Consider the following 17,136-nt stretch of genomic DNA (forward strand, 5'->3'; position numbering starts at 1 on the left):
GGGGACATGACCCGATTTTATTTTTTATTTATTTTTATTTTGTTAAAGATTTACTTATTTGAGAGAGAGTGCACACACGTGGGGGGGGGGCAGAGGGAGGGAGGGAGGGAGAGAATCCCCAAGCTGAGGCCCCGCTGAGTGCAGAGCCCGGCGCGGGGCTCCATCCCAGGGCCCTGAGATCGCAGGACCTGGACGCCCAACTGACTGAGCCACCCAGGCGACCCCATAAGCCCCAGTTTTAGTGGGGCCCTGGTGTCCCATCTGGGGTCGCCGCCCTGTGTTGCCGGCATGGTGTTGCAGGACCGTCCTCCAGCCGGCAGCTCAGGTCTGGACGCTGGGGGAGGCTGCCGGCCTCCGTCGAGGAGACTGTTCCATGTGCTGTTCCGTGTGAGCATGCGGCCCCTCCAGCTTGACCCGGAGCCCCAGGGCCCAAAGCCTGTCCCTGCAGCTTCTCGCCGCCCTTGCCTCTGCTCTCTGGGGAACTGGTTTTGTCACGGTGTCCGCGACTCCGAGGTTCCCGGTCCAGGTGCCCTCCTCACGTGTGCCGCCCTGGGAACACAGGCTGAGCCTTCTGGTCCCTTCCTCAGCACCCCAGGGTCATTCAGGCGGGCGCCCAACTTCCCAGAGCCAAGCCAGCGCCATGCGGTCAAGCTCCAGCCCCGGCCCGGCTGCTCCAGAGCCCTGCCGCCGCCCAGAACACGTCCCCGGGGCTGCGTGGACGCGCGCGTTCGCTGCTCTCGCTGCTCCTGGCTCGCCGCCTGCCGCCTCTCAGCTCTCTGCTCTGGCTTTTGCATCGGCTCTTCTGGGTTTTCCGTATGTGTGAGGATATCCCCGAAAGTCCGTCCCTGCTGCTGTGACGGCACCCGGGCCCGGGGCGTGCAGCACGGACGATTCCGCCTCCCAGCTCCGGGGGCTGATGTCCCCTCCGTGTCCTCATGTGGCAGAAGGGGCGGGGCGGCTCCCTGGGCCTCTCCACAAGGCACCCGTTGCATCGTGGGGACTGCACCTGCCCACGGCCGCACGTCCAGACACCATCACTCATTCAGTCCCAGCAGACGGCTTTTCGTCTTCCCCGTGCCGCACCCCTCATGCCTCCACACAAGCGCGAGAGATGAGGACTGAGGACAAACAGGCCCCCTGCCTAGAGGGCCAGAAGGAGGCCAGGCCCCTGCTGCTCGCTCCGCGCCCTGTGGCCCTGCAGGTGCACACCCTGGGGCGGGGGCAGAGATGCCGGAGGAGAGGGGGAGGCAGGGCGGGTGGGAGGACTCTTCTGCTCGCATTCTGGGGGCCGGGACAGCTCTGACGCAGAACGCGAGCAGCCACAGGTGAGGAGCTGGGGTGTGGACACGGAGCCCGTGGTCGCAGCCCCCCAGAAGCCTTGCCGTGTTGGGCACAGCCCAGAGGCTCAGGGTTCCAGTGGGAGAAGGTGTGGCTGGAGGGCCAAGCCAGGAGAGGATGTTTGGGACAGGAGTGGGGACCGAGGGTGCCGGGGGCAGGGGCTTCGGAGTCCTGCTCCCACCTCTGCACACTGCTGCATCTGCCCTCACATCTGCTCGGGCTGGGTCACCTCCTTCCTGTGCTCTGAGTGCCCAGCAGCCCCGTCTTGCTTGGGCCTCGCGACTGCTCTCCTCCACCCACTTCCCCCCCAGCTCCAGCCACTGCTGGTGAGCCCCACCCCAGGGCCTTTGCACAGATGCTGTCCTCCCTCTAGCCTCTCCTAAATGTCCCCTCCTTGGGCCGCTTTCCTGGCCACCCCGGCAACTCCCTGCGCCTTCCCACACCTCCTGGACCCTCTGGACTGACACACATTGTTACCTTCTCACCATCCTTGTGCAGATGCTGGCTGGCTTGGGAACTCGGGGAGCGGGGTCTGCTGCTCATTTCGCCGGTGCCCACACAGCAGGTGCCTGGTCCACACGCGGGCAAAGGGAGGAAGGGCTCGGGTCCCAGCCTCACGCGCGCTGCGGCCCTGGAGTAACCAGGAAGGCCCTCCAGTCGCCTCCGGGGCGCGAGTGCATGGGGCGCCCTGCGTCTGGGTGCACACAGGCCCCAGGCCTTCCAGGCCTCTTCCCTGGTGCTGAGGGAGCTGAGTTGTTGTCATGACCTCTTCGATCCAAACGCCTTTTGAACTGTTCCTTTCTGAAGAGCAGTCTTTGCGGAAGAAAAGCCACAGCCAGGTTTTACACGAGGCTTGAAGCTCTCAGGTCGGGAGACGTACAAGGACCGCGTCGAGGGCTGTGCTGCGTCCCACTGGGCAAAGCCCCCCGGAGAAAATGCCGGCCCCACCCTGCCATGGCGGGGGGCAGTGGAGACGTGTGCTGACGGTCGGTGGACAGGGAACAGACCCGTGAGGCGGGGCAGCGCGCGCGGGGCTCGCTGTGTGCGTCCGTGGTGACCGGAGCGCAGCCGGTTCCTCAGAGCGTCCGCTCCTGGCTGCTGGCGTGCTCGTGGAAACATTAGCCCCGGCGGAATGCAAAGTACCTTGTGTATGCACTTGTAACGTCCGTCACTGTAAGGTGTCCCCCAAATGCAAGCAACGAACCTCACGACGGTGGAAACGTGAGCAAGCTAATGGACGTTACGATGCGGGACTCGCTGACTCAGCGTGGAGTGCTCCGTCTGTCTCCCCCGTGACGTGTGGCCCTGCTTTGCCGTCGTCCTGCAGACATACGCGTCCGTGTGGGGGAGTGAGGAATGAACAGAGCGCGTGGCATTCACGCCTGGGCCGCGGGTGTGTGTAGCCAGACTGAGGGGTGTTGAGGAGGAGGGTCTGGCCGGGGCCCTGGGCTGGGTGGGGCTCTGCCCGCGGAAGATGGACCGCCCCTCGGCGGCTGGACGGCACCCCTGAGATTGTGGGGTGGGAGCTCTGCCCTCAAAGCTGACCCACCGTGAAGCTCCATGCCCCGTGCTTCCAGTCCCCCACCTCAGGCCCCAGACAGCTGGGCCGTCGTGGACCCACGTGGCTGCCATCCATGGAAGGAGCAGCTTGCAGGGGAGAATGAGGACGTGACCCCCAGGTTACTCAGACTCTGGGGAAGGTCACCATGACATGGGGGTCACTCAGCTCTCGTGGGTGCCTGCCAGTACCCCTTGTAGGATGAGGTTTGGGACAAGTTGTCGAGTGAAGCACACACCAGCAGAGTTCTAGAAATGGCTGCGACCTGCCCCCTGTGCCCTTGGTGAGTCCCATGGCCTTGGGCCCCTCCCTCTGGTGAGCCTGGCAGTAGAACTGGGTCCACTCAGCAGGGACATGCAGGCCTCGGCCGGCACCCAGGCGGACCGCACTGCCAGGCAAAGCGGTGACGGTGGCAGGGGATGTCTGATGGGTCAGGGGCTCCCCAGGCCCAGGAGGGAGGCACAGCAGCCCCTGCATGCAGGGCTGGCCCGGGGCACTGGCGGTGGGACTCGGAGCGAGCTGAGAGCACAGTGTCCGGGGGCTGGGGCAGCACCCAGGGGTCACAGGGTCTCAGTGGGCACCGTGGGCAGGACCAGCAGCGGATGCCCCACCTCTCAGCCCTCAGTGACTCTGGTTATGGAGACGTTCCTGTCCTTGACCGCAGGGAGAAGTGGGGCAAGGTGGAGTGCCGCTTGCCCGGGCAGAGAGCGAGGCCACGTGGAGCACACCCAGACGCTCGGTCCAGAGTGGCCGTGAGGAGGAAGGAAGGGTCCTCCTTCTGTCTGGCAGAGCGCTCACTCCTTTCCGAAGGGGCACAGTGGCAGAGTCTCTCCCAGGAGAGCCCACCAGGGAGTCCCCTGCAAGCCGGGGATGGCCTGTCTGAGCAGACCCGGACCTCCAGGAGGGTCCCTCGGTGGCTTGTGCTCATAGATGAGGCACAGTACGGCGGCCCCTTTGGGAAGAGGACAGACTAGCCCTTCCTGAGGGGGAACAGGGATACAGCAAGTTAGGTTTATTGGGAACATCCCCATTGAAAACAGCCCCCAAAATGCTAATCGCATATGTTTAAAACTTCTTTCTGAAATGTTTGAAAATATGACAAAGGGGGAACTCAGATGCTTCTAGCAAGTCTGAGCAGTTCAGGCAGTGCTATGGGGTGGAGGGTGGGGGCCGCAATAGGTGGAGGGGTGACCAGTGTTCATGGATTGAAGTGGTATGTGCAGATGTTGGTTTCTGTCACAGTAATTCACTCGACATGACCTCCTTCCCCACAAGTCCTGCTTTTTGTTGTGTGTAAGACTTGGGACGTTGATGGGGCACCTGGGTGGCTCAGTCGTTAAGCGTCTGCCTTCGGCCCAGGTCATGATCCCAGGGTCCTGGGATCGAGCCCCACATCGGGCTCCCTGCTCCGTGGGAAGCCTGCTTCTCCCTCTCCCGCTCCCCCTGCTTGTGTTCTCTCTCTCGCTGTGTCTCTCTCTGCCAAATAAATAAAATCTTCAAAAAAAAAAAAAAAAAAGACTTGGGACATTGATGCTATGCATGTGGAAGTCCAAAAGGCTAAGACAAATCCAGGCATTCGTACAAAAGAAGCACGAAGTGGGAAGCCTGCTCAGGTAGAAACCGAGACTGTAAGGACTGTTGTCTGCATTAAGATGACAGATGGAGAGTCCAGTGGAACCGGGCAGAGACCAGAGGGCAGGGTGACAGTGGTGCAGTGAGCCAGACGCAAGATAAGTGCAGTCAGGCCCCTGCTTTGTGCCACTTCCAAACATCAGTTCTGGACGGACTCAATATGTAAAGGCAGGAAGATTCTGGGAAGGAGGCAGAGGAAGGTCTGTGAGGGGAGAACCAGTCTCCCCGCCTGGACAGCTGCATGGGCGCGTCCGATGGAACTGCTTTGAGCCCTGCAGTCTGTTGAAGGCTTGCAGCTCTCGGGGGGAGTCCTTGGGGAGTGAGTCGCTGTCCATCTCAGTCAGTGTTTGCTCTCAGCACAGCAGCTGCCTGGCCCCCGGCCCCAGGCAGGCAGTCGCGCGTGTGTCCCTGGAGCCGTCTGCACACAGCTTGTGGGAGCTGGTGGGCAAAAAGGACCCTGCCCTGCAGATGCTGGGGACCTGTGCTCTGATCACAGAGGTGCAAACAGCTAGGTAACCATGTCGCACCCCACCCCTGTTGTCACACGCCCCCCCTTAAGCTGAAGTGACTTCCAGAGGATGGAAAGGGCTAGTGCTCTTCTCCCCCTTCATTTTTCTCTCTTTCCCTTCCTGGGAGCCGGGTGTTAAAGACTAGGACATTCAAAAACAACTACGAATAAGGGGAAAGTTAGAACATGATCTTGGATGCCTGGGAAAAGGCTCAGAAAAGACCTGAGCAGACATTATATTTACAGGTCAGGCTGATCCTGCTGATCCACAGAGACAGTGTACAGCAATAATAAAAATAAAATAAAAACAAAAAACCAGCCAGTCCAGGGGAAGGGGGAGAATCAGAATTCCAAAGTTACCACATTATTCAATTCAAATGTCCCGTGTTCAGTAAGAAAATCACAAGGCAGGGGCACCTGGGGGGCTCAATCGGTTAAGCGTCTGCCTTCGGCTCAGGTCACGATCCTGGGGTCCTGGGATGGAGCCCCGCATGGGCTCCCTGCTCGGTGGAGAGCCTGCTTCTTCCTCTCACTCTCTCTCTGTGCTTGCTCTTTCTCTACATCTCTCTCAAATAAATGAATTTTTTAAAAATCACAAAGCATACAAAGAAACCAGAAAGTATGGGTTATAAAAAGGAAAAAAAAATCAGTGAAATTCTCTCTGAAAAAGACCTGATCACAGATACACTAGACAAAGACTTTAAAACAACTAAAAGAAGTTGTGGAGAAAGCCAAGAAAACCATGTATGAACCAAATGAAAATACCGATAAACAGATGGGAAACCAAAAAGAAACTCTGGAGCTAAAAAGTACAATAACTGAAATGAAAAATTCACTAGAGAGGTTCCAAGACAGAATTGTGCAGACAAAAAAAAAAAAAAAAATTAGTGAACTTGAAGAGAGGATGGGAAATTATCAAGTCCAAGGAAGACAAAGGAAAAAGTTGGAAGAAAACGGGACAGAGCTTAAGGGACCTGAGCTCAGGACACCAGCAGGCAGACCAATATATGCACTGTGGGAGTCCCAGAAGGGGAAGAGAGAGAAAGGGGCAAAGAGAATACTTGAAGAAATAATGCCTGGAGACTTCCCAAATTTGAGGAAAGACATGAATATAAACTTCCAGGAAGCTCAACAAACACCAAGGAAGATGAACTTAAAGCGATCCACGCTAAGAAACACTGTAATCAAACTTCCAGACCCAAAGACAAGGAATCTGAAAGCAGCAAGAGAAGGGAATCCTCACGTACAGGGGTCCTCAATAAATTATCAACAGATTTTTCATGAGAAAACTTTGGAGGCCAGAAGGCAGTGGGTCGATACATTCAAATGCTAAAAGAAAAAACCTGCCAACCAAGAATCCTATGTCCAGAGGTACTCTCCTTCAAGAGTGAGGGATAAATTGAGACATTCCCAGATAAGCAAAAGAGGGAGTTTGTGACCACTAGACCTGCCCTGCAAGAAATACTCAAGTGGGTTTTGTAAACTGAAATAAAAGGATGTTAGTAACTTTATGTGGAGAAATAAAGATCTCAATAAAGGTAAATGCACGGCCTCCTGGGTATAGAGTCTCTGGTAAAGTTAAAGGGATTGTAGGGATGGATGGATGGGTGGATGGGTGGACGGACAATAGTGTGAGTGTATTTTATACCACTAAGCTGTACACTTAAAAATGGTTAAGATGGTAAATTTTATGTTATGTATGTTTTATACCAGTAAAAAAAAAAGTTAAGTGGAAGGCAAAATTGTCAAGCTTTTAGAAAATAATCCAGAAGACCATATTTCTGATCTTTTTTTTTTTTAAGATTTTATTTATTTATTTGAGAGAGAACACATGAGAGGGGGGAGGGTCAGAGGGAGAAGCAGACTCCCCGCCGAGCAGGGAGCCCGATGCAGGACTCGATCCCGGGACTCCAGGATCATGACCTGAGCCAAAGGCAGTCGCTTAACCGACTGAGCCACCCAGGCGCCCCGACCATATTTCTGATCTTAAGGCAGGGAAGGTTTTGTGAAATAGGACCAGGAAGCGCTACCTGTGAAGAAAAATACTGGTGACTCCGACTCATTAAAGTTACGAACTTCTGCGTGCCACGTTTTGGTTTCTGAGATGTGACGCCATGTTGCCGGTTTCTCTCGCACAGGGTCTTGTGAGATGTCTGTTCTGAGTCCTTGTATGTTGAAAATGCCTTTTTTCATTATCTTTTTTTTTTAAAGATTTTATTTATTTACTTGACAGAGATAGATATAGAGAGAGAGGGAACACAAGCACGGGGAGAGGGAGAGGGAGAAGCAGGCTTCCCGCCGAGCAGGGAGCCCGATGCGGGGCTCGATCCCAGGACCCTGCGATCATGACCTGAGCTGAAGGCAGATGCTTAACGACTGAGCCACCCAGATGCCCCTCATTATCACTCTTAAATGATAGTTTACTTGGGTGTGGGATTCAGCGTTCAAGTTCTGTGCCTTCGGCACCACAGAGGGGCCCTGCCAGAGTCTCCGGGCTCTGGTGCCCGTTCACCCCAGCATGGGCACACGGTCATGTCTCCCCAGCAGCTCCGAGTTTTTCTCTACCTCGATGCCCTCAGATCTCACCCCCAAGTATCTGAATGGATGTACCTCTTGGCCTTCCTTGGCACTCACCGAGTACTTTCGGTCAAGAGCTCATGCCTTCAGTTCTGAGAGATCATTGTTCTTACATGTGGATCCAAATATTGCCCTGAGGCCACGCCCCCCTCCCCCCTGCGCACCACAGGCACGTCCCCCAAAACCTCCCTTCGTTCAAGATGTCTGTCGGGTTTACAGATCATTCACTTCCTTGTTTTCCGCTCTTCTATTTTAAAATTTCTTTCTATCTTTGTCGTGGTAAATTTTGTGCCTGTGGGGAAGATGCTTTTCCATCTGGAAACCAGAAACCCCTTTTTAAAAATATTTGAAGTTTAGTAACTGTTTTGTTTTTATGCGCCGTGTTGTTTTAGAGTTACCTTCTCCAGGGCGACGGGGCACCTCTGGCTGACAGTGTGGACTCTGGAGCACATTGCAGTGTGCCTCGGTTTCCCCATCTGTAAAGTGAGAGGAAATAATGGCACACATTGCATAGGGTGTTGTCAGGATTGAATGAGAGCATCCCCTGGCACACAGGCAGCACGTGGCACAGGCGAGCCCTAGTCCACGGCACGTGACACCCATATTCCTGGTGCCTTAGGAGCATGTTTAGATTTGGTGAGAGGCACATGCGTTTAAGGAAGGGACTGTGCCAGGGAATGACAGGGAGGGGCTTAGGGAAGACTGTTGTTTTGCACCTGGGTTCACAAAGACTCAGCCGGGGGCACGGCCACAGCCCCCGGGAAATCAGACTGTGAGGCTCTGGGTCCGCTTTCCGAAGGCGACCCAGGACGGCCAGCCTCATTTGCAGACACACCTCGCCAGCCCGGCAGCCGTCCCCGTCCGGCCCGGCCGGGTCCCAGGGTGGCCTACCCTGCCCAGACCTTGTGACGGGGGTGGGAAAGGACAGCAATGGCCTGAAGAGAGCCCAGGCCCTCCTCGCTGAGCCCCTGCAGCGGCCCCACCATGGGAACCACACTGAGGGCAGAGGCAGGTCATGCGACTCGGGAGGGGGGAGGACCCTCCCACGTACCCCCCGCCAGCAGCTTCCTTCAAGCACTGTCTTTGCCTCCCCAGGTGGCAGCCCCACCGGAAGCCACCCTGCCCCTTGGGGAGCCATGTCTCGTCCTTCCTGCCCAGTTAAGCCAGGCACGTCTCCTGTCTGCCACACCCCACGCCTGCTCCCCGCTCTTCCCGCACCCCACCACACGCTCGTGGAGCTGTCTGGCGAGAAATCCCCGCCCTCGGGGGAGATGAGAAAAGAAGGCCTGTCCTAGAGCAAGCTGAGGTGGGACAGGCGCCCTGGAGAAAATTCAGTGAGCTGTGGCAGGCAGGGAGCGGGGACTGCAGCGGCTGGCAACCCCCCTGGGGCCCGAGCAGCACTGGGCACCCCTCCTTCTGTGCGCCCCCAGCCCACGAGGCCACTGCTTCCTGCACTGACACACCTGGGCCACAGCCATGCCTCCCGCAGGGTCCCCAAACTTTCCACATCAGTGAACCAGCTTCCTTATAAATCCCCCGGGTTGGAAATAATGGAGAGGGTCATTTTTGAGCCCCTGGCTCATCCCTGGCCCCAGCCAGTGCCCCACAGCCTGAGACTGACCCTGAGGGCCTCCAGACCCCTCCTCCCACCTGTCCCTCCCAGAGGGGAGGGGCAGCATGAGCCTGGGGGTACCATACAACCAGACAGAGGAGAAGCCCAGGGGACTCAGTGGGCAGAAAAGACACCAGGACCAACAAGTGTACACACTGCTCAGCGTTTATTTGCAAGATGGGGGCAGGGTGGGCAGAGGGAGTGCTGGGGAGCACCAACCCCTCCCTGGCCCACCTCCCGGCGGCCGTGGTCACCCCAGGCCCAGGTTCACATGTGGGTGGGCAGCCACCCTGCCTGACACCGCCCCCCGGAGGCAGCTGGTGGCCAGTGGACAGGCCCCAGCCCACATCCCGGTGCAGGAGGTGGCCGGCAGGAACCCGCTCCACGGGGCTTGGGGAGCAGCGGGGCGCACGCAGGCCCACAGCGGGGGACAGCACAGCAGCTCCGGGGCACCCCTCTGACACGAAGAAGGGGGTGAGTCCAGGCAGCACAGGCACTTGTCTCAGATGAGGGCCAGGCCCTGACGGCCAGGCAAGTGGCCAAGACGTGCTGGAGGGGCTCCGAGGGCAAGGCCCCCGCCGGAGCCCTCCTCAAGTAGTTCCTCGCTGTGCCATTGTCCTCTAGGGCAGCCCCCAAGGCACAGGTCCCACGAGGGCCCAGGTGGCAGGGGTGCCCGGGCTCCTGCCGCAGGCTGGCCGAGCTTTCCGTGGCTGGGTGGTGTGTGTCCTGGCTCCAGACTGGGGTGGGGGGCCTGGCGGGAGGGGGTCAGAATGGCAACAGACAGTGGTGGAGCCCTAGGTCAGGAAGATGGGGGTGCTGTCCTCGGGAGCCTCAGGCGAGCGGACGCAGGATGGGGCACAGCTGCACTTGTCCACGTGGGTGTAGGTGCGCTGGACGGTGGTCCCGTCGGGACACTGCATGGTCACCACCTCCTCATGAACCCCTGCCTCCTGGCAGCAGGTACACTGGTGCTCCATAGCCTGGGCCTCCACGGAGTACCTGCAAACGCAGGGCCGCCCTCAGGACCCGCCGGGTCCAGCCCCAGCCCCCGAGCTCCTGGTGTCTCTGGGGTCTGGAGCCAATGGCCCCGACCCACTCCCGGCAGCCCTGAGCTCATCCTCCGAGCACTAGGGGCTTCTCTGACCTGGCCCGGGACGGTGCTCAGGGTCACTGAACTCTGACCTTCCCGCGCCAGGCCCCCTCTCGTCTTAGAACCAGCTCACGGAACTTGCTGACCCGGCAGGACCCTCCCCCCGGGGAACCTTCCCTGGGTCTTGAGCCAGCCCCGCACCGGTCCTTCTGCTCTTTAAGCGCACTGCTCACACCTGGCGAAGCCAGGGCAGTGTGGGGCGGGGAGGGGCCTCTCGGGAGGGGCGCAGGGCTCGCTCACTTGGACACTCCGGGGCATGAGCCCCCGCAGAACGTGAGGTTGACCGGGGCCCGAGTGGCGCAGCCCTGGTGTGTCAGGATGGTTCTGTTGATGCGGACTTGGCACTTGTCTGGGCAGACGGAGGAAAGGCGGTGGAGGTGCGGGAGGGGACCTCTGAGGACCCCGACCTAGGGCCGCTCCCCGCGCGCCACCCTCCCGAGCCCCGCGCTCAGGGTGGGGTCCTGGGGCCAAGGGCAGCTTCGGGCAGAAATCAACGGATGGAGACTGGGCGGAGGTGGAGGGCGGGTAGGCGGGCCTCGACTTACCCACTTCCTCACAGGAGTAACAGCAGCCGGTTTTCCTGAGGATGCCCTGAAAGGGGTTGGGGGGAGACAGAGGGTGGGCTGGGGGCGGGGCGGGGCCTCCAGGGCGGTGGGGGGCGGGCGGATGATCTGGGGGGGCGGGGCCTCCCGTTGGAGATGTGGGCGGGGCCTCCGAGGCTGTGGGGGTCCAGGCTGAGACTCTGGGGTGTGTTGGGCTGGGCCTCTGCCTTGGGGCAGCCCGAGCCCCAGGACACACCTGGCAGCTGGACACGTCCGGGCAGGGCGTGGGCCTCAGAGTGAGCACGTGGAGCCCGTTCTTGACCTCGCAGCGGTACTCCGTGCAGTTGTCCACGAGGCTGTTGACCCAGGTCTCGTTGGGCTGAAATGCAACGGGGAAGGTGGAGGCTCGCAGGGAATTATCTGGTGAGCTGAGAGGGGCCGAAAGGAAGGGTCTCCCAGCTGGGGGGCTGAGACCGAACCCCCTCTTACCTGGACCAGCCAGCCATCCTCCGTGGGACAGGCTGTCTGCACGCACTCCCCACAGCATTGTCCGGCCACCTTCCAGTACTCGTAGCCCTGAGGGACAGGGGTGGTTCCATGGGTACCCCCAGTCCTACTCCCCAGCCCTCCTGCCCTCCCGTCCACACCCTAAGGGCCCAGCGACCTCCTTGGCAACCCCGGTCCCTGTGAAGCCATGTCCCTGCCCAGGGCTGGGTGTGCCCAGGAGGGCTTACCTGGCGGCAGGTAGTGTTACAGATGTTCTCCTCACACTGCACGATTGGGCCCTGGGTGTCCCCGGACAGGCAGGTGCACGTGTGGCAGGGAGTGACGGATGGGAAGGTTGTACCGATCTGCAGTGGACCGGGTGAGTGGAGGTGACATTGAGGACAGTGGCGGGGGCCCCAGGGCCAGGACCCCTCCCTGCGGCTGGATGGGCTGGGAGAAGGGGAGGCCTACAGAGAGCGGGTTCTTTCTTCTTCAAATGGAATTATGCTTGTGCCCCTGGCTGAGCACAGACCAGGGCAGAGGCAGGACCCCAGGCCGGCTGGAGGGGCTGGGAGGGCACGGTCCCACCCCAACACTCTTGCCATGAGGACGCTCCTGGGACACCCCAAGCCAGCAGCTCCCCCAGGTGCTCGACAGACAGGGCTGCCCCGTGTCCCCCTCGCGGTGTCCCCACGTGGCTCTAAAGGGCCCGGAGCCCCCACGCTTATCCCCTGTCCTGCAGGAGGGTGCAGGCGGGGCCGGGCATGTGCAGATGAGGGGTGGAGGTCCCATGTGGATGAGCTGAGCCTGGGGCCCCACCCGCTGCTACTCATCCCACTCAGCCGCCCGGCGGTGAGCCCTTACCCTGTAGGCAGTGTGATTGTAGTAACACAGCTGAGGTCCTGGAAGGAAAGGGGGGCTGAGCACCTGCCCGGCTGGTGGGCAGGAAGGGCTCCGACACTCCCCCACCCCCGAGCCTCCAGCCCCACTCACGGCAGATGAAGGTGGGGCAGCAATCACCCTCCTTCTGGGTGCGGATCAGCTCCTCTCCCGGCCCACATTTGGGTGGGCTCTGGGGGCAGGTGGTCGTGTCGCAGACTGTGGGAGAGTTGGGGTGCCGTCAGGGGGCCCCTCGCTGTACCAGGGCACACCAGAGGTCGGCGGCCTCATTCTCCCGCCACACTGGTCCAGCCTCAGCCACTCCTCGGCCCGCAACTACCCCCGCCCCCCCGTCACCCTCCGGCCAGTGGGGCACAGGGCTCACCGCACAGCGTCCCCAGACAGCATGAGTTGTTGGCCAGAGGCCTGGTCTCGGCCACAAAGCCCGCCTGGCTGCACTGCTGGGGCTGTTCCGGGGCCTCACACAGCACGGGGGTGCACTGCACTGACAAGGAGCCCTCGTGGCACTCGCAGTCCTGGCAGTTGCTGACCCACCGCTCCCCAGGCTGGAACAGAGCAGTTAGGGTCCCTGGAGACTCCTGGACCGGGCCCTGGCCTCTTGGGCTGCCTCCAGCAGCAGGGAAGGCCCCAGCCTCAGTGTGGCCAGCTCAGCCCTCGGCCTCCCGCTCAAGCTGCCATCCTGGAGCAGCCCACGGGACAGAGCTGTGTCTCACACCGGGGTGCCCCACACCAGCCCCCACAGGGGCTGCCCGGGCAGAGCAGGCTGCCCTGAGATGGGGCCCTCCCTCCCTCTGCTCAAGCCAGGGGGCAGGTAGCTGAGGAGCAGAACACTCACAGATTTGGGAAACCCATCTGGTCCCACACAGGCTGGAAGGGAAGAAGAAAAGGGGTTCAGTTGGCGTGCGGGGGTCCCAGACCCAGTGGGCAGAGATCACAGGCCCTGACACGTGTCCTTGCAGGCCTGGCCGCCCCACCCCCAGCCAGGGCTCTTCTTCCTGCTGGGGACAGGAGCCCCGGAGAACTCGGTGTCGTGGCCACACTGCACCCTCAGGGTGGGCACTGGGCTAGGAGAGCAAGCACCCGGGAGGGATGGTCCCCCGCTAGGGTCTTCCCACCCCAGGCCCTCGGCCTCCGGCTCTGCAGCAGCTCCGGGGTCAGGGCCGCTGGGGCTGTGCTCACCGCACTCGCGCACGCAGACGTTCGTGTGTGTGTTGAAGAGGGTGTGTCCGTCGGGGCAGAAGCAGCCTTCTGCCAGCCCCCTGCCCGCTCCGCTCTGGCTCCTGCAAGGCCAGGAGGGCATTCCTGGGACCCTCGAACCATGGAAGCGGCAGTCCGGGGTGGGGGGAAGGGCAGAGGGCATGGCAGAGTGCTGGGTTGACCAGCCGCCCAGGGCCCGGAGGTGGGGTTCAGAGGTCGGGCTGCGGGGAAGGAAGCCCCAGGGACCTGAGGCTGGGGGCGCGTTGCAGACCCTCCCGGCCCGCCGCACACTCTTCAGGCAGGCTTTACCTGGAGTCGCAGGATGCGGGCTGTGCGGGGCCGCAGGGCTGGTACACCTTGTCGGGCGGGCAGGTGAAGTCTGGGGTCACAGAGACAGGAGTCAGGTGGGCCGAGGGGGCCGGAGCGCCCGGGGCCGCCCTGACTCACCGCACAGCCCGCTGGTGGCATTCCGCCAGTTGCTGCAGGCGCCCCGGGCGCGGCAGAGGGCCGCATAGGCCTCCAGGCTCCCGCAGGGCGCCCTGGGGCTGTCCGCCTGGCAGCCGTCACTGACGCAGGAGCTGACGAACGGGTCGGGTGGGATGAGGGTGTGGCACTCTGCGAAGAGCCTGCGGGAAGGGGCGGTCAGAGGCCGGGGCAGGGGGCAGCCTGCCGCCCCACGACCGCCAGGCCCGCAGGAGCGACTCACGGGCTCCGCAGCAGTTCGCAGAGGGGCGCCGGGGGGCACGGGGAGGAGGCGGGCGTGCTGGGTGCTGAGGGCGCGGGGCCAGCCGTCGGGGGCGGGCGGGTAGGCGCCCAGCAGGCCTCCCGGCCCCTCTCGGGAACCAGCCAGCGGTGGGCCATGTCTTGGCAGGTGGGGGCCATGGTTCCGCCGGGCTGGCGGCAGTCGTCCGTCTGGCTGTTGGTGCAGGTGCCTGGGAGGCGGGGCAGCAGGGTCAAGCTCTCCACCCCCCCCCACCCGTGCTGAGCGGCTGTGGCCGGGGCGCCCCTGGCCCCCACGCACCACACTGGCCCTCGGTGTTGTGGCTGAAGTGGCTGTAGGACAGCTGGATGTGGAAGAGGTGCCCGTTGAAGGTGATGTTCACGCCAACGGCAGGGATGTCGATGCCCATTGTGGTCGTCCCCGTCACCAACACACTCACGCCATTCTTGCTGAAGCCCGAGCTCACTTGGATTTGGTCGAACAGGATCTGGGGATGTGTCGGGGGGATCCATGACTGGGTGTTGGGGCAGCAGGGCCTGCCTTCGGGGCTCGGCCTCACACCCCAAAGTGCAGATGCTCCCCTTGGGGCCTGGGGCCCCAGTCGGCCATGCTCAGGTCCCTGCCCCAGGTGCCTCTGGGAGCTGACCTCCGGGCCCGCAGCCCTTCCCTGGTGACGCCGGGACAGGGCCACTCACCAGGCTCTGCTCCTGCCCGCGGATGCTGGTGCTGGTGGTAAGGATGACCTCCATGGACTTGTAGTGGATGCTGAGGGCACGGGGACAGTGGGCGGCGGCCGTGGTGGCCCCGGTGGGCCCGCAGTAGTAGTTGTTCATGTAGATGCTGAGGTTCCCGTAGCGTGGGCGGATCTCCTTCATGAGCACGTGGGTGCAGTTGTCCCGAAAGGAGTAGGAAGTGCCGTCGAAAGTGGTGTAGTGCGAGTCCCCCCAGCCGCTGCAGGAGCCTGCGGGGCATGGACGGTCCCCTCACCCAGTGCCACCCCAAAATGGCCACCTCAGGGGAGCCCCCTGGGCCCCAGTTGGCCCTGGCTGCCTTTCTTATAAAAGGGGGTGGAATGGGTTGCATGGTGGCCCCAAAGGCGTGTCCCCATGTCCAACCCAGACCCTGAGAATGTGCCCTCATCTGGGAAGAGATCTTCGTGTCTGTGATTAAGTTAAGGACCCCGAGATGACACCAGCCGGGATCACCCAGGTGGCCCTAACCCAGTGACAAGTGTCCTTGCAGGAGAGAGAGGAGCGGCCGTCGGAAGACGAGGCCGTGGCTGGAGGCTCGCAGCCACAAGTCCTGGATGCCTGGAGCCCCCAAAGCTGAGAAGGCAGGAAGGGCCCTCCCTGCAGCCTCCGGAGAGAGAGAATTGGTCATTGCTGATGTTGTGACCCCCATGTGTGGCACTCGCTTCCCCCCAGAACCTGACGCCCACACCATCCAGGGGCCAAGCCAGAAGCGCTCCCCGCAGGAAGCTCCAGGAGGGACGCTCAGGAATCCCTGGGATGACAGCCCCCTGACCCCGGGCCCCCTTCCAGCCACAGAGGCTGCCGTGCGGGTGGGCTCAGCAAACCTGGGCCTTCCCCCTGCTCTGGCGGCGCGTCACCCTCTCTGGCCGGCACTATGTGCTACGGCCCTGGCTCGCTGCGTGCCCCCGATGCCCTCTGCCCGGAGCGACCGCCCCTCACCCACCCCCGCTTACACTCGCACTCGAAGTGGAAGTCACACGGCTCGCTCTCCTGCGACACTCTGACCGGAGGGTGTCCGTTCACGCAGCGGATGCTGGCCGCCGGCTTCCGCCCCAGCAGGACCACCCGGTTGTGGCCCTCACACAGAGCCACCGTGCAGTCCGACAGGGTCCAGGACTCGTTCACCTGGGAGAGAGTGGGCATGGTGCTCACCAGCTGGGACCACGAGACCTGCCCCCACCGCCCCGCCACAGCCTCAGGTCCCGCCTTCCCGGGGCAGAGCTGCCCTGGGTCCTGGCCACCCCGGTGCCGTCCCAGCCCCAACCCCGAGTGCCTTCCTCCAGCCAGAGCTGCCGTGCAGGGCTCCAGGGGGCCACAGTGACCCCGGGCCGGGCTGGGCCCCCCATCAGCGCCCCAACCAGGCACACAGCGCAGGCAGGAGGCGCACCTGTCGGGCAGGGACGATGAGGTCGCAGCCCTGAGGCTGGGAGGACGAGGCCGTGGGGGCTGAAGAGGACTCGGGGGGCGAAGAGGTGGGGCAGGTGTCCTGGAAGCGGTCAATGTCGCAGTGCTGGTTGCAGATGGCATAGAAGGAGCAGCCCGCACCGTCTGTCTTATTGTAGACCACGTCCCCTGTGAGGAGAGAATCACCAAGACAGACACGGCAGCGTCAGCTCCGGAGAGGTCGGGAGGCACAGTGCGCGGGGTGGACAGTGGGCAGGGAATGACGGGCTCCTCCACTCACCAGGTGAGAAGAGCTGCCCAAACACCCGGCAGAGGCAGGGGGTGGTGAAGTTCCAGCTGGGGGACACAGGGGTCCCCGGGGTGCTGAGGACAGATGTGGACGCCATGGTCACTGTCACTGCTGGCAAGGTATGGGTGGCCGTGGCCCTGGAGGCGGCCGTGGAGAGGCCCAAGGTGGTGCCGGGCAGAGAGCTGGTGGCCGAGGGCGTGGGGGGTGATAGGGAGGCTCCAGGGCTGGGCCCTGTGCTGGAGGTGGCCAGGGCTGTGCTGGGCACAGTACTGGGGAGGCCGGGCCAGGTCTTGGTGTGCCAGGGTGTGGATGCACTGCCTTGGGGGCTGAGTGTGGAGGCCGTGGAGACCCGGATAAGGGGCACAGAGTGGAATGGCGTGGTGGGCCCCCTGGTGGGCGTCGCTGGGGATGGCGTGGTGGCCCCCGTGGTGGGCGTCGCTGGGGATGGCGTGGTGGCCCCCGTGGAGGGC

General features: G+C 61.9%; 1 protein-coding gene across 1 annotated transcript in view; it reads right to left on the minus strand.

Moving 5' to 3' along the window:
* Positions 1-10,019: 10,019 nt before the first annotated feature.
* Positions 10,020-17,136, minus strand: part of MUC5B (mucin 5B, oligomeric mucus/gel-forming) — a 24,227-nt gene continuing 17,110 nt past the window's right edge. The window contains exons 32-50 of the mRNA XM_035013767.1: positions 16,658-17,104; positions 16,361-16,545; positions 15,927-16,098; positions 14,917-15,182; positions 14,522-14,708; positions 14,207-14,432; positions 13,948-14,126; positions 13,810-13,879; positions 13,483-13,583; positions 13,139-13,170; positions 12,668-12,848; positions 12,397-12,501; positions 12,268-12,305; positions 11,652-11,768; positions 11,407-11,493; positions 11,174-11,296; positions 10,921-10,966; positions 10,616-10,724; positions 10,020-10,224 (exon numbers count right to left, since the gene is read on the minus strand). Coding sequence (XP_034869658.1) covers positions 10,020-10,224; positions 10,616-10,724; positions 10,921-10,966; positions 11,174-11,296; positions 11,407-11,493; positions 11,652-11,768; positions 12,268-12,305; positions 12,397-12,501; positions 12,668-12,848; positions 13,139-13,170; positions 13,483-13,583; positions 13,810-13,879; positions 13,948-14,126; positions 14,207-14,432; positions 14,522-14,708; positions 14,917-15,182; positions 15,927-16,098; positions 16,361-16,545; positions 16,658-17,104 — 2,876 coding nt within the window. The remainder of the gene's footprint in view (positions 10,225-10,615; positions 10,725-10,920; positions 10,967-11,173; positions 11,297-11,406; positions 11,494-11,651; positions 11,769-12,267; positions 12,306-12,396; positions 12,502-12,667; positions 12,849-13,138; positions 13,171-13,482; positions 13,584-13,809; positions 13,880-13,947; positions 14,127-14,206; positions 14,433-14,521; positions 14,709-14,916; positions 15,183-15,926; positions 16,099-16,360; positions 16,546-16,657; positions 17,105-17,136) is intronic.

This window comes from Mirounga leonina, unplaced genomic scaffold (genome assembly GCF_011800145.1).
Source record: "Mirounga leonina isolate KUSES-001 unplaced genomic scaffold, KU_Mleo_1.0 Mir_166, whole genome shotgun sequence".
Lineage (NCBI taxonomy): Eukaryota > Metazoa > Chordata > Mammalia > Carnivora > Phocidae > Mirounga > Mirounga leonina.